Source organism: Ostrea edulis, chromosome 6 (assembly GCF_947568905.1).
Source record: "Ostrea edulis chromosome 6, xbOstEdul1.1, whole genome shotgun sequence".
NCBI classification, from domain to species: Eukaryota; Metazoa; Mollusca; class Bivalvia; order Ostreida; family Ostreidae; genus Ostrea; species Ostrea edulis.
The window spans coordinates 87,251,623-87,273,596 of NC_079169.1; the positions used below are offsets into that span (position 1 = coordinate 87,251,623).

General features: G+C 36.7%; 1 protein-coding gene across 2 annotated transcripts; it reads left to right on the plus strand.

Annotated features, from left to right (window-relative positions):
* The first annotated feature begins 1,529 nt into the window (after positions 1–1,529).
* Positions 1,530–15,381, plus strand: LOC125646370 (uncharacterized). Of its 2 annotated transcripts, XM_056142506.1 has the most exons (4): positions 1,530–1,699; positions 7,644–7,829; positions 8,802–9,201; positions 9,306–15,381. In XM_056142506.1, the coding sequence occupies exons 2-4, from the start codon at positions 7,659–7,661 to the stop codon at positions 14,711–14,713; spliced, it is 5,979 nt and encodes a 1,992-aa protein (XP_055998481.1). In that variant the 5' UTR covers positions 1,530–1,699; positions 7,644–7,658; the 3' UTR covers positions 14,714–15,381. The 2 variants fall into 2 exon arrangements, with proteins under 2 accessions (XP_055998481.1, XP_055998482.1); XM_056142507.1 differs by lacking the exon at positions 1,530–1,699 and having other exon boundaries at positions 7,562–7,829.
* Positions 15,382–21,974: the final 6,593 nt, after the last annotated feature.

A 21,974-nucleotide genomic window follows, 5' to 3' on the forward strand; every position in this document is an offset into this window, starting at 1 on the left:
AAATTAACAGTTGGGCAAACACAGACCCACAAACACACCAGAGGTGGGATGAGGTGCCTAGGAGAAGTAAGGATCCCCTGTCGACCGGTCACACCCGCCGTGAGCACTATATCTTGATCAGGTAAACGGAGTAATCCGTAGTCAAAATCATTGTATAAAGAACGGTCTAACAGTAGGTATGATCTGCAAACTAGATCATTATAATGACCATAGAATTTGCGAAATGCTGACTTTAAACGAGACTATTGAAACCCCTGTAACATAAACTTGTTTGTCAGTAGCCTCCCTCGATTTGAAAACTGATTATACGTAGAACAAACTCTTGCGTATCGAATCAGTTGAGAGATATAAACACCGTAATTATGCAGGAGATAATGGAATATTGCTATATAAGTATGGGAAATTGACGATGAAGAAGCTGAAATAATCCCGACTGTCATAGTTTTTTAGTTTGCCGTTAGCATCTGTGTTCAATAAAATAGCTAAGTACGAAGCAGATTTGGACAACTTTGTGGTGACTTTTGTTGTGAGTTCACTGGGATACGTCGAATGGACATATGAATGAGAATGAGTATTGCTAATAGATATAACGTCGTCGATATTTCTAAATGTTGTGTTGAAGGCCACAGCTAGATATTTTTTCGTCTCATGTAGAAGCTTTTGAATAAATTTTGCCTGATAAGAATATTAAAATAAAAACCAACAACAGGTCAGCTAACAAAAGAGTGCAATTTGTGCCCATGGGATTTCCAACAGACAGTTGGAAGACCTGATCACCAAAAACTACAAAGATTTTGTCAATGAGCAACTCAAGCATCTTTTATATATCAACTTCAGAGTACTTGTGCGCAGATCTTCATCTTTATTATTATACTTTCTTTTTTATCTCCGAAGTCAGAAATCAGGGTGGAGTTCCATTCGTGTTTTTGTTTATCCGCAACTTTGACCTTGGTTATAATTTTCAATCGAAAAGGCATAAATTAAGGATATATGAGTTATTTGATATGAAGAAATCTTTACATCCAAATTCATCCTCCTCCACCAACCAGGGGTTACGATCCACCTCTTCCCTCTTCACGTTAAACGGATTGTAAACCTTCGCTAGCCCAGACGCTCCGAAGTAGACGTGCGCATACTTACGTCACGAGCAGACGTAAAGAAACCTACACGGATGTAGGTACCTGTTAACGCTACGTACAAATTTTAATTGTCACTTTACCTATCTTCCTCTCACAATTCATTAATTATCATACATCGTCATTAAAAGAACATTAAGTTTCAGGTCACATACTAAATTGATCATGCTTTGTGCTAAATGCCTATTCTTAGATTTCATCATTATCAATTGTTCCCTCTCGTCTCTGTTCTAAGAAGAGGGGGGTGTGCAGTTCAGGAAAAATTAAAGAAAAAAGTTTATTTAACAAACACTGGAATATGTAATTGTTGTTTGATGGATGATATACATACATGTATCGGTTTGATCAAGCATTTGATTTTCGATGTCGTCACGACTGAACGGTTTCATCGCCAGTCTGTTCGAGGAGCGCGGATCGGGAGGTTGGATTTCTGAGCTTGAGCAATGGTAGAAATCAGGGACTGAGTTTACCCGATTTAATTCCACTGAGCAGCTCGTTCCAAGGGGAGATTAATCTTGTTGGATTTATATGTCCGTGATATCTCTTTGGTAGTGAAATCCACGGTAGGTTTATCTGTGCGTTCACAAAATCTTGTGTATCATTTAAAACGCAGTATTTTGCAACATATATGATACAGATATTTGTTGTGATGACAAAATAAAAAAACCAGTAGATCGGCGCCTTGTGTCTCTTGTGGAGTTCACTGGTTTGTTTCAGCATGGACCCACAGGTATGAGCGAGAGACACAGCCAGTACTGAAATTAATCAGATTTGAGGGGTTCTTCTAAATAGTCAGTTCTAATGTATTCTGTTATTATCTTTAGGTCTGAAAAAAAATATAAAAGGTGTTAATTCAAATTTCTTTTCGTAAATGTTTTCGGGTGCTAAAAAAATCTATTGAGGTAAGTTTTCAGGTGTGAATGCGTACCTGGAAATTACCAACTTTCTCCGGTGTTCATGAGTCATCAAAATATTAATTCTAAAACCATATTTATGAAAAATTACACAAGGTATTTTTAATTTCAGTTTTTTGATATAGTTGATATGTACCATTAAAACATTTCACGCTTGTCTGTTTCTCAACATCATATGTGGTTTCCTCCACTTACTGTCAATTTGTTAATTCATCGCTCTCCGTACATGACATTCTTAACGAGCGTTGTAGGACGCCATTTTTTCATTATGCGCATAAATTCAACAATTGTCAAAAAATGTTAATTAATATTCAATAATACGATCCCGCCTATCGATTTGGTTGGGGCTGACTCGACCTAGAATCTAATATAATTGATCAATGTAATCGGTTTTCTCGTTTGTTAGGGATGAATCCGTTTCATAATAAGGGCTTTAGAAAACAAGCTAATTTAATTTCAAATATTAGTGATTCAATAATAGAAGTTTTTAATTAATATTTTGTGCGTTAATATTACGTTATGATATCAATACGCGTGAGAATGCAGTTTAATTAATCTAAATAAAATTTAATTAATAATTAAACTAACATGGCATGCAAGCCAGGTCGAGCAAATGGAAGGATGCGGAAATCTGTTCAACTTTTAAATTCAACTTTTGTGTGAAAGGTCATTAATCAAAAAACTTTGATGGTTCCTTTTAGCAAAAGAGAACGCACCAGTCTTGTGCTTTCGGTCTTTTTTTTTCAAATTAGTTCAATTATTCATATTTAATAAAATTCGTTCTTTCTTTCGTTCTTCTTTATTTCTTTTGGTCTTTATTCTTTTTTTTTTTTTTGTCCTGTACATTACATTCTTAAACTAGCACTAATTATTTCTTCATTTGATATGTATAGAATTTTCAATATGAAGTGTAGAACAAATTTTCAACAGGCTTATATCATTTTAAATTGTACAGTGGCCCTTTTCACACACACAAAAACATACGATTTGATAAGATGAAAATTTTAGAACACTGTAATTCTTTTATAATTCTTCATTGATATATTTCTGACTACATACATGTAGGTATAAAACTAGCTTTCTTATTCAGTGTTTAGTCGCACTCAGTTGAAGACATGTATACGGCAAACACAAAATTTTCGTCTTTTTTTTTGTTGTTGTTGTGAAATTGGTCTCTAGTATTGGTCATAGGGAAACACATACTGAAATTCAATTTATCTCTGAATGTCTGATTTCTTACTGTATTTTAGTAGCCTAGATCTGCATACTGTAACTGCTTTTGATGTATCTTGATTTGTTGTCTTTGAATCAACGACCACCGTCCATTGCCCGCCAAGAATTGCCACTTCGATTAATGAGCATTAGTTGCTACTTCTTTATATCTATCCTAGGAATTATATTCACATTTTTTCCTGATTGTTAAGTCCCCTCTCCTTTCTATAATGCAGAGGTCCTCCTTGATTTAGGTCACCCCTTTCATCTGCTGACTGATACAAAGTTGCTTTAGGAGGTACAAGTCCTACTTGTTTAGGTCATTCCTTTCCTTCACACTTATTTTTGGTTCTAGACCGGATCATTAGGCAAGAGGTTGCCTGAGAAGAGAAGTGGAATACTTTATAACCATCGTCCCACTATTTCACAACCCTAAACCCAAAATTATACTTAAATCTACACGACCTTAAGCTTAGTTATAACTTAGGTCTAATCTTTACTTCAGTCTATCTCTAAATCTAACCTTAACCCTAAGTTTAAATATAACTCTAATCCTAACTTTGACCATGATTTCAAATACAAACCAAATTCTAACATGAAAAGTGATTCTCACTCGACACAAAAATTTAACACTAACCCAAGCATAACAATAACCCTAGCAAAACTTTAACACTAATCTAAGCAAAACTTTAACACTTACCCAAGCATAACTTTAACAATAACCCTATAATAGCTTTTATGAATTAACAATGACCCTAGCATAACTTTAACAATAACCCTATCTTAACTTTAACTATAACCCTATCATAACTTTAACAATAACCCTAGCATAACTTTAACAATAACCCTATCTTAACTTTAACTATAACCCTAGCATAATTTTAACAATAACCCTAGCATAACTTTAACTCTACCCCTATCTTAACTTTAACTATGACCATATCAAAACTTTAACAATAACCCTAGCATAACTTTAACAATAACCCTAGCATAACTTTAACTCTATCCCTAGCATAATTTTAACAATAACCCTAGCATAACTTTAACAATAACCCTAGCATAACTTTAACAATAACCCTAGCATAATTTTAACAATAACCCTTTCATAATTCTAACAATAACCCTAGCATAACTTTAACAATAACCCTAGCATAACTTTAACAATAACCCTAGCATAACTTTAACACTTTCCCTAGGATAATTGAAACTGGATGTTTTTACATGCGGATCGTTTTCACTCGAGTGCTTTGGACAGAACACAAATTAATCTGCATTTACATTTGCCGTTTATAAGGTATGCATGACTAAAGATAAAGAATACCCATAATTTAATAATCGGACATACTACATTCGCGTCATACACAGTAATTGCGTCCCTAAGCTGGGCAGGCTCCTGCAACACCAACACGATATTCAAGCTGGAAAGGCTATATCTGATTAATATCACTTTGACACCTTGACCTTTCGACCTACGTGTATAAATCTATAAGAATATCTGCTTTTTTATATAACAGTGTCTGCAGAATGTGTACGCCGTTCTGTCAGGTATCAATCAATTCAGGTTTTAAATTTCCATTTCAATCACAGCTTCATGTCACTTACAGTTATTAATACCATAAAATTAGAACGTTTATAATTAAACTGTTACGAACTTAACGAATCTGAAAGTTGGAACAGCTATACTTCTGACGTTTTAATCGTAATGAATATACAAAACCTAGATCGTATTGAATGTTCTGTTTTTTTATCTTAATGAATATAAAAAAAAAAAACTATCAGAAACAAATCGTAAGGCAATTTATCTTAGACATAGAAGTAAATATTTTGATCTTATTCTGGTACACTGATTTGAACCTGGTTACTATAATAAATATATATTATTACTACAGTAACTTGATCCGAAGAGTCGGATCACGTCGAGTTGACAGGCGCGGATCATCAGATCACACGAGACGCGCCTGTCAACGAGACGTGATCCAACTCTTCGGATCAAGTTACTGTAGTAATGATAAATTTATTATATACCCCCTTGTGCATTTTAAATCCACATTTATAAGATAATAAATGTAATCCAAATGATCAAAAACACAGACATACCATGAAATTATGTTTTGTATACGCAGGTTCGTTTGTGACACGGTCAATATTTCCCACAAATAACATTGCGTTGTTGCATTGTGACGTCATTGTGACGGCATCAGTTTCAGAGGATACTGATACAGAATCAGAAAACCACAGTGTGGTGATCCGGAAAACCGGATCACACACTGTGAAATCCACAGTATCAAAGAACGATACATTGATGGGTATATAATAAAAGTGTTTATGAGATCATGTGAGGAGTTGCAGATCACACGGCTCATAAATTTTAAAATTCTATTTCTGGCGTTATTTCCAGTCATTAAAATAGACGTACTATATTCATCAAGATTCATACGCGCAATGATAACAACTTGAGTACGTTCATAAAGAAATGGCTATCATTACAATTTGTAAAAATATCAAAACGCAAAATCATCGGAAATGTAAACATTTCGTACTGAATGTGGAAAGTGTACATTGATCCCAACGCATAATGTGCAAATTATACAATGGATTAAGTAACGATGGCCGAGACAGTTTCACACTTTTCTGAATATATTCTTATAACATTCTTTACACAAGGGAATTTTGACTCGGAATGCAATGCATGCATGATGTGAGTACGTCAAAAAATGTGTGATTGTTCTGATGTAATTTGCACTTTCAAAATCCGAAAAGGCGTAAATTACGTAAACCATTTTAAAACAATTCATATTTCGGTATAATATATCAAGTTGGCACCTTATCTCTCCGCCTTTCAAACTTTACTTAAAAATATACATTTAAATTATAATGAAATGGGTCGGAAGTTGGGCGTTTGATATCAAATCATTCTGAATGAGGCTTTGGCGTCAAAATTTGTTCGGTAGCAACTTGACATGTGCATTTGTATCATTTGACCTAACATTGAGTGTTAAATAAAGTACATTTTTGTAGTTGTCAAAAATATAGGCAGTGGGTGGCTTTATTTTGCTTGTTTACTTGTTTCACATGCACCCTTCGAGAAATATTCATTCATATTGAGACGTCACCAGCCAAAGGTGAAAGTCCACAAATTTAGTCCGTAGCAATGATAACAATTTACCTTATGTCATTCAATAAATGACATATTCGACAAAACTGCATTACAGTGTAGGGTTATTTGTTACTGCTTGGACGGTTTCTTCTCATAGGAGGCATAAATGAGTGTTCTTTAAAGATGTATGCTACACCAGAGAAATTTGATGTAGATGAAAAGTGGAAGATATGTACAACAATATTTTGAAGTTGAAAAATTACATATTTACTTTATTTTGTCAAAAAATACAGTTTTAGTAGAAGGTAATCTGAAAAAAATTAAAACCCCTGCTGGACTCGAACCTGCGGTCGGTATGCTAACCTAATGAACTACTCGCCTGGGTATTTGAATTGAAAAGGAAAAGTCAAATATTGGTGATATTGATTTTTTTTATCCATGTTTTTAAAGGAAGTAAGCCATTATGACGATGTAGAGTACATCCTTAACGTGGTAATGTCTGCCGTGACACAGAACCTCGGATTTTAAAGTCTCGTCCAAAAATCACACAACTCTTACTTATAAATGCTGATCATTTAGTGAAGGCGCATCCACTACTTAGTTTTACGTCTTAGGCCGGACGCAGCCCAGTCTGGAACCCAGGACCTCCGGGACACGAAGTCAACGTTAACGCCCTAATCAAGGAACCACCGAGACCGGGTGGCGTGAATGAAATATGACCTCTTCATCCCTGTAAAAATGATCATTACCTACCTGTATCAGGCCTGTAATAGCACGAAACGTGTTGTACACCCCATCGCTGTAGCGCACAGATAACTTACAATTCTTAAAGATTATTTTTGGCATCTTTTGAATTATAAAATTTTGATCACCATGTTTAAATATAATCTGTTTAATTTGGTATAATCTGAATAATGTATCGTTTTTACACTTGATAGTTATATATACACACCTCTGACGTAATTGAGGATTTGCAATATCACATATTGTACTTCATATACCGTTTATAAGTGGTTTGAGTGGAATAAATAGTGATCTTGAACTCGGAACTTGGTAAATGTATTTAAAATAGTTAAAAATAGTTACAGACCTCCTAGGGAATTTATTTAAATGACACAATTATTAATGCAACATTATTCTCTAATTTACAACATTACAAAAACTATATCCTTATGACAACTGAAGAATCCTGTTCAACAAACACATACAGTGAAAACCACAGTCGTATTCATCTCTCTTTAACAGCTTTCACCATTCCTAACTGGATATTTGGCTTTCTTGTAGTTCTCCGCAGGCAACATGAATAGACGGTCCCTGCTGGTGTTGGTCATACTGTCCATCCTGGTACAGGGCAGTCTGCAGCAGTACGGGCACATGGAGGATCCCCCCGCGCGCGGATCTATGTGGCGGTACGGTTTCAACACGCCTGTTAATACTGACGACAATTCTATGAATTGTGGAGGTAAACAGGTAAGAATATCTAGTGATTTATATTTACTTTTAAAAATTATTTTGGATTGATTCCACTGAATTTTGTAGGCGTGGTAAATTGCATATGTATGTATATTTGAAACTATTTTTTTTTTTCAAGTGAAAAATAAGTATTAGGGCCAAATGAAAATAAGGAATTCATATTATGCCATTGCAGTATAATGTAGCTGAATTTAAAAATAAAATCCAGGTTTAAAGTCAATTAGAGAGAGAGAGAGAGAGAGAGAGAGAGATTATTTGAAGATGGATGGTAGTGATGTAAGACATAACAAATAACTCGTTGTCCTAGTATTGTTTTGTGGTCTTTATTCTAAGGCACATATATTTTATAAATAATTAATACTGGATGGAGAATGAATCGGCCTTTTATGATTACGTTTTAGAAAAATTAGCATTTATCAGAATGTGAAATGTTCAACGGTTCTTAGATCTTCCAATGAATAAAACGGGAAACGTCAAAATATATATAATTCTAACAATTTATGGATGCTCCGCTTAAGCGTTTTATATGTCATTCCATATTAAGCAAGCATTTATATCTGGATCACCCATAGGTCATGCATATATTCTCATCAATTTAATCCTGAATGTAATTATGTATTTATATAGTAAATTTATCCTGTCTATTAATTATTTCTCCAGCAGCAGGTGTTACAGAGAAAGATAAGAAATCTAATTCACACACACACACACACACACACACGCACACACATGAGTGACAGAAATCTCTAAATTAGTGAAATATTCTCGAGAGGGACGTTAAACAATATACAATCAATCAATCAATACTTTCGGAAAAAGAAACAAAATGACAACTATCGTTGGGAACAGAAATACTAGTTTTTCATGCAAAAACGAAATTCTCGTAAAATAATAAATTGACTGATTTTATGATTAAAATCAACTTACATCATGCATCAATTGAGCAATACCATACCTTTTTGTTTTCAGGTTCATATGAAAAACAACGGGCGATGTGGAGTTTGTGGGGACGCATATGACGGAGCTCGTGCCCACGAATATGGAGGGACATATGCAACTGGTCTCATGTCCAAATTCTTTCCTCTTGGGACTGATCAAATTCAGATCACCGTTCGAACGATCAGCCCACAAATGGGGAGCTACGAATTTCGGATTTGTTCTATGGATAACCTTCATGGAGCCGTTAAACAGTCATGTCTTGATCAGAACGTGCTCCTTGTTAAAGACAACACTGCTGTGAACTCGTTTTTCCGAGCGAGATATTATGTGACTCCGTCGATACGAAATATGCTTAGTCATAAAATCATTGCCAAGATTCCCAAAGGATTTACGTGTGCACATTGTGTACTGCAATGGAAGTTTATTTCAGGTAAGGGAACGCTATGTTAAATCATTGTTCTTCTCCATTTGTCTTTCTTGTAAGAACCATGATCTTGAATTATTTTGTTAAGAACTCCTTGTGATCCATTGTAGTGCCAGACAGAGACGGACGCAGGGATGAATACGTTAACTGTGCTGATATAAGCATTGGAAAGAGACCACATATGACTGGAGCGGGGACTACTTTTCAGGAGCCAGTAACGGCAGGCTCCAATACATCAGCAAATGCATCTACTGCCGAAATGACAAATTCGGAACTTCTGGAGGCTTTGCTTGTTTTAGCTGACGTGAATCCCGTCGCAGACAAAGTCATGCCCCTCTCTACTCCTTCTACTGTTGCCGCGCAACCCCAAGGGGATGTACCGAAACACGAACAATTGATACAAGAACTACAACAGCTGGGTGTCCTTGTGCCAGTTGATACGCCGAATCAAGGAAATGGTATGGCAGTAGAGACAATGTTTACATCGCCAGATGCTCATACGAACCCCGACTATTTCTTAGAACAATTACAGAATCTCGGAGTATTAGTACCAGTAGACCCTAGCCCATCGTCTTCAAATACCGCAACACAGCAGGCACCGAATACTCCTTCCGGACAAAGTACGTCGTCTGCTAATACAATGCAATCCGTTATTCCAAATACTCAATCTCCAGTCTTACCTATTGTTATGCAATCAACCCCTTCAGAGAAGCAGCTAGTTGACCAATTAAAAGACATAGGAGTTTTGGTTCCTGTTGACCAAGCTCTAAACTCGGGACAACAATCCAACCAAAACATTTTCAAAGCACAAGAATCCAAAATTAAGAGAATGCGTGAAAACGAACTAGCAAGACAATTGCATGGCTTAGGCGTCATTGTGCCAGTTGGACATGTTGTTCAGTCTCAGGATAGCTCCGCAGCTAAGGACACATCAACTGTTAATAACTTTGATCCATTCAAAGCTCCCAGAGCAACTAATATACAACCGACAAATACATTTTCATCTCAATCCAATATTCTTCAGTCTAATGGTATTCATTCGTCCAGATCTTCCCAAAATACACAAGTTCAACGTCGAACTTCTCAGCTTGGTGATATATTCAATACTAATACCGTAAGTCAAAATCAAGTAAGAAAATCACAACAAACGCACCAAAGTAGATCCACATTTACCTCTTCTCAGGGTGACATGTCGTCGTTATTATCGCCGACAAGAACACAAACTCACATGGAATCATCCAGGACGATATTTACATCTTCATCATCAGTCAGTAGCAGAGGACAAATTGTTTCAAGTGGGAGTCAGATGGTTGCTGGAAATCCTCCACAAGTTAATTCTCAGTTTGGAAACTTTGGAAGAGTACAGAATAGAAACGAACAAAATGTTCAATCCAGCAATAATGGACGAGTTTCTTCCTCTCACCAAGCGCAACAGGCAGTTGGTAGACAAAACACTTTTGGATCTCGAAACATATTAAACAGATTCCACACGAGCAAAATATCAAGTTCCTCTAATTTTCAGCAAGGTCGCAATGTAAACACTTTCTCTTCTAATGGTCTTCCAAACAACTTATCCCCACCAACTTGGCAACGGCAACACACACAACATTCGTTGTCTCAAAATGCCCAGAACAACGTTAAATCAAGCGGCTTTGGACTAAGCGGAAATAATCAAATTACTTTGTCTCAAGGCGGAGCTTTTCTGGGAGATGTTGTTCAAGGGTCAGATAAAAGGAAAAGCGGAAAGCAAAGTTTATCTCGGTTTGACCAAGGTCTCTCTAGCCCTGCCGGTTCACTAAGTTCAAATAGCGTATCACGATCAACTGGGTTTCAAACTCAAAGTTCTCAAACATCTCAAACTGTTTTTAAAACTGATACAGCAGGAAATACTAAGAGTGAAAGTGTGGCAGTTTCAGCAAAAAATACTAACAGTGGTTCATCACTGACGAGATTAGAAAAAGACCCAATGGGCAAAGTTGTTCATAAAGCAACATCGATGTCTGTCCTCAATAGAGACCAAGAACAGTCTCGATCCAAATCATCATCGGCAATGGATGCGTTTGGAAATATTGTAAAATCAACAGACACGGGATCAGTGAGTACTTCTGATTTACAACAGACATTATCAAATACTGGTGCACTGAACTTGGCTGGTCAACATGAAAGTAAGACAACGTCGGTTTCGTCTAAAATATCTGATAAAAGCAGTGTAATTACAAACACACAGGCGAAGGAGGACGCACTAGGAAATACTGTTTCCAAAACAATATCCAAGCAAAGTTCATCGGCGGACAAAACGAAATCTTTTGCTAACACAAATTCTAAGAGGGACCCTTTAGGAAATAAAGTCAATAAATCTTTTGCTAAATCCTCCTCAACAATGGATAGCAATGTAGGCATTACAAAGACAGCAACAGATGTTGACAGGATGGGAAATAAGGTTAGTAAAACCATTTCCAAAATCTCCACCATAAAAGACCAAAGCCAGGCAGCATCAAGAACAATTAAAAAACAGGACAAATTGGGGACGCTTAAAAGCGATGTATTAACAAAATCGTCATCTCTAATTAAGGCGAACAATGCAAACACTGTAAATGTTGTTAAGGAGGATCCGACTGGATATCAGGTAATTGATTCCCATACTAAAGCATCATCACATACCAGAAAGAATGCTGAAATAGCACAGTCATCGACTAATGAGGGACGTTTTGGTAACAAAGAAGGCGAGACACACCTCAAATCATCCAATGATGTACAACAATCAAACACAAATACAAATACCCTATCTGAAACTGACTTATTCGGAAATTCTGAGAGCCACACACAGTCAGTTTCCAATACAATTAAGGAAAAGGAGAAGACTGTTTCAAATGTCGATCTCAAAATCAATACAGAAGGGGAAGTGTCTAAAAGAGTGATAGACACGGCTCTCAAAAATCAGCTGACCGAGACAGTGAAAAAGAATATACAGAAGCATACAAAAGTAAATTTACATGATAACAGTGTAAAAACGGACACCACGGGATCTATTTTCAAGGATATATCTACGTCTGATAAAAAAGAGGTTTTAACAGAAAGTAGGCATTTAGATCCTGCTGGAGAAATGAATAAAAACGTTGCCTTGGTTTCAAGTTCTGTTAAAAAACAAGAGCAACAAATACACAAAATTCATGACTCCAGAGTTCAAAATTCAGAAGGAACTTTGGTCAAAAACTCTGTCAACGACACATTGAAATTTATGGATATTGCAAATACTAGAAATAAAACAGTTGAAAACTTGCATATGGATAGAAGTGGAAATGTGGCCAGTAAAATGAAACAATCTGGTCAAAGATATGCGAATAAAACCATATCAGTTCAGAGACAAGAACAACAATCTGTGACACCGGTTGTGAATTTGGAGGTCACTCCGGCCCCAACAACTTCCACATACCAAAAAGAAACACTGACTATCCAAGTACCGTCGATGGATCTACTACTACCGATCCAACTTACTACACCGCCTCTTGATTCTCATAATTACATAATGACAACAACTCCAGAAACAATAGATGCTATAAAAACAGATACTTTTTATCCCTCATCCCTCTCCACGGTCAGTCCATCCTTCCGCCAGGTGCCTTTAGAGTCCATTCAGAACTCTCCTGCTTTTCCTTCTGATACATCTAAACGAACATCAGTCCATGTACCGAACATAGGTAACACAACTTGGGGCTCCAAGGAAAAACTTATTGATCAGCAAGGCAGAGAGAGCATATGGGTTTCACCAAATGAGGCCCCTAAGATTGGTATAAATTCTTCAAATAAATCTTCAACAAATTATGCAGCTCTCGACCCGTCATTTGACCCAAATGCACTTGTACAGAGTTCTACTGAAAGCAGTGTAAAAGAATTGCCACCTTTAGGCGGAGTGATAATGAGAAACAGTAATAACGCCAGGCAAAGCGCACAGCATAGATTAGATCCCTTCTTATTTGGAATTGGGGCAACGCCAAAATTCGCTCCGCAAGGTCCATTAATGGGGAGGGCTGGTCAGCAAACACCTCATTCTAAAACTTTACAGCAAAACCGCCCACAGATCGGACGATCACCAGTGTCATTCAAAAGAAATGGTTTGATCATCCAGAAATCATCTGTTGTTCAAAATCAAGCAATTCAAAGATCATCCTCTGTACCTCTTCAAAATCAAGGAAGTTCATTTGTTACCCAGAGACCAGCAACGATAAACGTACAGCAACACCAAGCAACTTCAAGAAGACAACCGACGACTTCTCGTCCCAATCAAAGAAACCTAACACAAAGACGTACAGGGAATAATCTACGAACTCAGTCACAGATGCCAGAGAGGACCGCACGGGTCGAAGTGGTTGTTCGAAACCCAGCAGATTCCGTGAGATTCTTTTCCACCATAAATAATTTTCCTCCGGCACAGAGACAGAGAATACTAGAATTGCTCAGACGTAACCGTATTACAAATTTACAGTTTGCCAACCCTCATATGCTTGCTCATCTCGCAAACATGCAAATACGCCCTTCCACTCCTCCACGTCCAACAGCAGCGCAGATATCTCATTTCATGCGCAGACTTTCCACAACCCCAAATGGTCGACGCTTATTGAATCAATGGCGACGGAGAATGATTGGTGAATTTCAACAACCTCAGAGATCAGAAACAGTTGCGCCACCAACAATAGTCCAAGCTACAGCAATTCCTCAAAGAGAAAATACAACACAAAGTACCTCAAGGGCAACCGATGCTGAAAATGGTGCCCCGACTTTGGCAACTTTTCTTCAACAAGAGGTACCTACTGAAAATGTTCGACAGCAATTCAGCTCGGCGATAAATCTAGTTCGACAACTTCAGCGTGAACAGCAAGCCGAGGAATTACTGCAACAACACTTACAAGAATACACCAGAAATAGACAATTTTCCTTAGCAAGAACAGTTTTAAATACTTTACAACTAATCCAAGAAAGACGAAGTGGATTGCTTCAACAGATTCAGGAGCTGAGACGTGAGATACATGCGTCTAATAACAAATTACAGGCAGAATTAACAGAAACTCCTAACCAAAGAATCCCGGTGCCACAAGCAAACACATTATCTCCGAGTAGATCCCAAACACCTCCACCTCCGCCGCCTCAAACACAACAATCATCATCTCCATCTTTACCGCGTCAACAGTTGCGACGACAGGTTTCACGACAACAGCAGCCGGTGCAGGTACAACGTCAACGGAACCAATTTCCACGACAACAAATGTTTGGTAACAGATTTCAGCAAATACTAGCAAACATGCAGCGGGCGTCTCGAAATAGACAACGGCCGCCTGTTAACAGTCAACAAATGCCTAATGCTGGCAGTCTTTCAACACAACCTAGAACATTTAATAACAGGAATAACCGTCTCCGAAATTTGTTAAGAAGGGCCCAGAGCAATCCGTTTGGTGGATTGAATATGAATAGAAGCCACAATAGACCACGGTTACCAGTAAATAATGGACTGTTTTTAGGCTGAATATATTATTCATGCCACTTGCTTAGATCAGGAAATGACGAAATCTGAGAGATTGCAGACTGGAGGATATTATGTTGATTCCGTGCCAAAACTTTCGTTGTCCACACTCAAAAAAGGCAATGCATTTTACACATGCACCCTTTATAAAGTAGAAGCTGAGCTCGTGATGACAATGAAGAAGACATTGATCTATGATAAGGAGGACGTGGCGTTCTTAGAACTCAGGAACTTGTGCAATATCACCAGTTGATTGTTGTGTTGTGTTGATATGTTATTTCACAGTATTTATTTAATCATTCCATTTTCGTGTACATAAACTTCTCACGCCACATTCAACTAATCATGCGATTATTACGCATACTGTATGTAAGACAATAACAACGAAACAAGGGAAGACATGAACTTGTTACATATTGATGAGAGCGTTGACTCAACCCTAAGTTTTGTGACAGTGTACCGTACGTGTCATTCTGATATTGCCATTATTCATTTAGTATTGAGCTAAACCAAGGGGAAAACATTCATGCTGAACGTTTCCTATTTTTGATTTTGACAATACATCCATATAGTGTTCTGATGGAGGTAAAACATGCCAATATGATATGATTGACGACTTTTGTTTAACTTGATGAACGTGATGTACATGAATAAAGTATATAAAACTTGCATTGAGGTGGATGTTTCTGATAGGTTGAAATAAATGTTTATATTAAAACGAATTTCTGATAGTAATTACAGTAGATTTAGATCATACATTAAGAAATAATATAAATCTATTTTTCTATTTATTTTCTGCATAACCATTGATTTTATGGCAATCACATTGTAATGTAATATACAAGAATAGCTAAAATGACTAATACGGCTTTACTCAAACGTGGCGGATCTATAAAATAGATACAGGGTCAATAGAAAAATAAATGAATAACTAAAATGGCCAACAACACGGACAATGAAAATGTTCGGTGTGACCTGTCTCTTCCTCCAGGCAAAGATGTTAATCACATGTGGATTTAAAAATGTAAAAGAAAAAAGGTACCATTTCTACACCACACTATCTAAAGATAATCTCTACAGTGAACAACATGATTGTTTTAGGGTGGGGCATAGACCTATATAATACACGTCCAATCAGTCGGACGTATTAATTGTACCATGATGCGAAACTCAAATGACCTGACCTATTTAAGGATCAAATCAGTCGCAAGAGCTGCATATGATCAGTTTTTAAATCGAGGCAGGCTATTGACGAACAAGTTCATGTTATAGGGGTTTCAACAGTCTCGATTGAAGTCAGCATTTCGCAAATTATATGGTCGCTATAACGACCTAGTTCGTCAATACAACCCATCATTGGGTCAAATGCTGTTTGACGTGTTTCATACCGATTGTTAGGCCGTTCTTGGCACACTGATTTTGACTACGGATAACTCCATTTACCTGATCGGGATATATAGCTCACGGCGGGTGTGACTGGTCGACAGGGGATGCTTACTCCTCCTAGACACATGATCCTACCTCTGGTGTGTCCAGGGGTCCGTGTTTGCTCAACTATCTATTTTGTATTGCTTATAGGAGTTATGAGATTGATCACTGTTCGTTATCTTCACCTTTCATGCTGTTGAAAAGACACTGGTCCATGATGAGTACTTTCCACTTTTCGGCGTGGGGAATCGTTTACCTTTAATACAGGAATGAAGAGTAGCAGACAGTTTTAAAAGATATAAAATTCTACCAAATTGTGTTATAATGCATAAAACACACCTAAGGGATGACGATAAGATACATTTCCATGAATGAAAAAAAGCATTTGGCAAACAAACTGTAGATAAGGAAATGAAGTTGACGTCCTACAGTAGTACAACACCTAAGGACAGCACAGCAGCCTCTTCTCAGAATTCCAAAAGTCAGATCAGGTCTCAGTATTCCAAAAGTCAGATCAGGTCTCAGAATTCCAAAAGTCAGACCAGGTCTCAGTATTCCAAAACTCAGATCAGGTCTCAGAATTCCAAAAGTCAGATCAGGTTTCAGTATTCCAAAACTCAGATCAGGTCTCAGTATTCCAAAAGTCAGATCAGGTCTCAGAATTCCAAAAGTCAGATCAGGTTTCAGTATTCCAAAACTCAGATCAGGTCTCAGAATTCCAAAGGTCAGATCAGGAATCTAACGTGAGAAATCAAGCTTTAAATGACCACAAGTCAGCATAAACAACACAATATATGAAAGAATCCATGCATAGAAATGAGATACAGCAGCATCTGTCCTTGAGTAAAGAAATTACCTGTGTTGGTGTAAAGAGCTCGCGCTTGCCTGTTCTCGAGTACAGAGCTTACCTATTCTGTAGTTCATCGATTTATAAAGAGCTTACCTGCTCAGGAATACAGAGCAAAATTGCAAAGCGGGATCACATGTAGGAGGCGCAAGCAGTATCACCCCACCCCCACCCCCACTAATTACAGGGACAACTTACCATGGTATAAATAAACAATTCTAATTGTGGCTGTAATTAATGTACTGAGGTTGTTTAGATTGTTAGCTGTCAAATAAATAAGACAAATAAAGTACATATTTAGTAACAGAATGATAGAACATAGATAAACACTATATCTAGATGTAATAAATTCATGATGTATTGAATAATCAACAAAATCACTAGATAAACACCGTGTAAGCACGGTGAAATAATTTGATAATAAAATACGTCAAATTTCGTATGTGCTGGAATACGGAATGACAAAATTATTAAGTGTATCTAATGCATTGCAATATTAATCGTTTGAAACATATTAAAATATATGCATGGTGTGTTCTGATTCGGGGGGTATTATTCTGTTCCCTGGGGGTTGTGCTGTTTCCCAGGTGTTGTGCTGTTTCCTAGGTGTTATGCTGTTTCCTAGGTGCTGTGCTGTTTCCTAGGTGTTATGCTGTTTCCTAGGTGTTGTGCTGTTTCCTAGGTGTTATGCTGTTTCCTAGGTGTTATGCTGTTTCCTAGGTGCTGTGCTGTTTCCTAGGTGTTATGCTGTTTCCTAGGTGTTATACTGTTTCCTAGGTGTTGTGCTGTTTCCTAAGTGTTATGATGTTTCCTAGGTGCTGTGCTGTTTCCTAGGTGTTGTGCTGTTTCCTAGGTGTTATGCTGTTTCCTAGGTGTTATACTGTTTCCTAGGTGTTGTGCTGTTTCCTAGGTGTTATGCTGTTTCCTAGGTGTTATGCTGTTTCCTAGGTGTTATGCTGTTTCCTAGGTGTTATGCTGTTTCCTAGGTATTGTGCTGTTTCCTAGGTATTGTGCTGTTTCCTGGGGGTTGCTGGTTAAGATATTATTTCATGCTAAAATACTCACAATTTACAGGGCTTCTAATATGTACATGTAAGTATATGTTTAGTCGGAAGCAGTTGCCCTACGTCCAAAAGTCAATCAAGTTTGCTAAGCTCCTCCTCCTTCTCAGATTCATATGAAGGATTTTGATATGTACAAAAACAGAGTTTGATATAAGTATTGAGTTGGCTTTCTTTTGTTTAAGATTCACCACTACAAAAGTGGATCCAGCACAAAATGTCAAAGTGGGATGTTGCAACTCAGATGTCAAGTTTTCTGCCACAAAAGGGAGACGATTCTCCTATTATGACACAAAATAGGGACTGGTTCACGATTTTTTATAAAAATAGTTTTCATTTTTGATCTTAAACATTAAAAATATAATTCATTTTTTGTTGACAGCCAAAATGTTGACCTTCTGAATGCAAGAATAAAAGCATCATTTTAGCCTTGAATCTGTGTTATGTAAACAAAGACTCGAGTCTTTATATGTATACAAACAAACAAGTGAAATATTGATTTTGTAATATAAAGCATCTTAATTTTGCAGAGTCACAAATTTTAACTTTTAGATGACACATTTTACCCCAAAATACTTCAAATGTTAAAGATATAATAAACTTTGATCGATATTTATTTCTGTTGAAAATTTCGTAAACAATACCGCAATCTTCGTTTACAAAACAAATAAAGAACTCGCTAAAATGAGCTTCTGTGATAATATATAACCTTAATTTTTATGTGAAATCTTTTAAACACATTAGACTTTGATCATTAAAAGTTAAAAAGAAAATTTTGTGGAAAATCGTAAATCAGTCCCTTTAAGATTTGGGGAGGAATGAGGAGTGAAAAGTCCGTAATTCTTTCCAGCATGCTCCTTCTGTACTCATTTAGAAATTTGGAAGATCTCAAAATTTTAAACGCTACATGTACATGTATGAAGGACTGGACCTTATATTTTTAGCGAAGATAAATACATTGGACCAGTTCTTTTACATTGAAAAAAGAGATACTTTTCTTGCTGTCGCGATAGTGCAGAATGTTAACTTTTGGGGAAGTCGGGATAGACTTGCAGATCCACCCGTCAATATAAAAGTCTTCCATTTACAAAAAGCCATATTAGGAAATTCGCTGGCGTCCAAGTGGCTTAGTAATTAACGCACTTGCTGCTCATCGAATTTGATTCAAAGGATTGGCAGTGATAATATATGAGAACGTACATGTATTGTGGTCGCCAAGGATCGGCGGTGATTATAGGTGAGAGGGTAGTGTGGTCGCCCATTCTTGCAAGTGGGTTTCTCCTTGTTACGCTGGTTCCCTTCCACATCGATGGTCTCTTCGTGCCAATATCCGAGTCGACGAGAAGCATTAAGGAGGGATAACACCCCAGAGAAATCTGATAGGGATGGAAAGTGGAGGATATGTACAGCAATATTTTAACATTAAAAAGTTTCAAATTTACCTTATTAAATGAAACAAACATGCAGTTTTAGCAGAAAGTAATCCAAATTAAAAATTAAAACCCCTGCTAAGCTCAATCGCATGGTCTACACATGAGCAGTCGACACGTAAACCTACTGAGCTACCGAACTACGCGATTAGATGGGAAAAGATATATAAATATTACTGATATATATGTACATATTTTCATTCAATTTTCAAAAAGAAAGTCAGTCATTATGACGATGTATTTTCCTCCTAAATACAAGTTCATTTACTAATCGTTGTAAAATAAATGAAGTTTTAAAAAATTGAGACGGCGAGATATGACTCCCGAATCGGATGTACATGTGGAACAGGTTGTGATTAAAATAAGCAGATAACGAGTGGATGTTTTGCTCTCTCATATATCCTATTTCCCTCTGCAAAATCGTAAATCAAGCTCCGGTCAGCTCAGTATATTCCGTTTCGCTACAACTCCAATATCATTATTCGGAGGGGAAAGAAGTTCCGGAGAACTGACATTGTACGGAGTTTAGATCGTAAATATGTTCTATAATATCCAGACCATACCGGAGTAATATCCGGAAAAGTTAATTATCTTTAATGTATAAAGTATAGGTATGGACGGAAAGCTTTACGATATATTGGATACAGAAGGCATTGCTCCGATGTTTGTTTGTTGTTTTTTTTTAAATCTGCAAAAAATAAGGTATGATGACATGTGTGTGTCCAGGGGTCCGTGTTTGCCCGACTATCTATTTTGTATTGCTTGTAGGAGTTATGAGATTGATCACTGTTCGTTATCTTCACCTTGTATCAATGCGTAGACGACAGTGTGCGTGAGGAACTTGTATTAACAATGCTAATAAATTAAAATAAGATAACTAAGAAGAAGAATCGTAAGATACATGTAGCTTGGTTGTGGTTTTCGATATGATATGATGCATTTATGATGCATTGTTTGAAAAAAAAAAAAAAGGTTTTCTGTGTAAAGTACTTTTTTGCCAGAATCAATTTGGGTTGTTTTTAACATCATCCAGTATAAATGTCATCTCTGAGAGAGAGAGAGAAAGAGAGAGAGAGAGAGAGAGAGAGAGAGAGAGAGAGAGAGAGAGAGAGAGAGAGAGAGAGAGAGAGAGAGAGAGAGAGATCTACACCGATGTATGAGTTACAAGGGATGGACGATGTACTTGCTATTGATAAGGGAGTTGCGATTTTTGACACGTTTACTGTCCATAAATGTGTCATCTTTAGTATTCTATTAATGACGGACAGTGGTGACCGTTATCATTCAGCGCATATGCATTGATTCGTCATCCAAGCGTGACGGACGATCTGCTTACGGAAACTCTCTCCATATGGAAGTGGTTAGACGGAATGGTTCCGGAGTCATAGAGAAAATGGATATTATATAGAGAAAATCTGAGGTATATATGATATATATTATGGAGTTTAGCATACTTCAAGGAATTAAGATACCGTATAAATGGTTTTTAGCGATTTTCCCCCATACAATATGGGTATATATATTTAGCGAGAGCTAATTTTAGTGACTTCATAATTCCAAAAAAAGATATGGCTAAATGCTTACGATGTGGAATGAATAATAGCGATATTGAATTTTAGCGATTCCAACACTCGCTAATAATGCCAAATTTAAATCCTCGCTAAACATTCTGCTTATACGGTGTATATGAAGTTTAAGATGGAGCATAGATTCAGGAAATACAACGTAGAAACTTGGCTATATTGATAATTCGCAAATGTTCAATCGCATCTTGGTACAGCAGGCATCGTTCACCGCAATTATTAGAATAATGTGTAATATGAACATACATGTTAATTATTAGAATAATGTGTAATATGAACATACATGTTAATTATTAGAATAATGTGTAATATGAACATGCATGTTAGTACGGGTTATTCCGGTAAATTGAAAAATCTGAATATCCATAATATGATCATTAATACTATCTAATTAGAAACAAGATAAAGGAAATATATTTATAGGTTATAGACTTTGTATGGGAAAAATATGACGACCGAGTTTTTGGCACGTAGACGGACCGAGCTTGCGAGGTCCGTCCGCGACAAAAAACGAGGTCGTCATATTTTCCCATACAAAGTCTATAACCTTTTTATTATATACTTTCAATTTCATTTAGAAACTAATAATAATTCTATTTTAACAATTTCTTTATTGGTTTAAATGATTAAAAGATGAAAAATTTGAAAATTAACGGCGTAGAAATTTGATTGTGACGTAATGTTTGCGGGCCGGAATGTTTCCGGGCATATATCGTGTGATATATGCCCGCAAACTTTTAAAGAAAAAAGAAGAGATGAAATTGAAAGTATATAATAATGTAGCTTATCTCTCTCTCTTTTCGCTTATGATTAATATTTTTCAAATAGACTTTGCAATCACTGTATCAAAAATCTAAATCTGAGCTGAGTGGTCACTGTTAGAATTGTATCAATTCATTCTATATAAGGTTTCAT

Coding starts and splice junctions, on each gene's coding strand:
- LOC125646370 (XM_056142506.1), top strand. CDS start 7,659: ATGAATAGACGGTCCCTGCTGGTGTTGGTCATACTGTCCATCCTGGTA. Junction 7,830..8,801: donor TGAATTGTGGAGGTAAACAG/GTAAGAATATCT, acceptor TTTTGTTTTCAG/GTTCATATGAAAAACAACGG. Junction 9,202..9,305: donor GCAATGGAAGTTTATTTCAG/GTAAGGGAACGC, acceptor GATCCATTGTAG/TGCCAGACAGAGACGGACGC.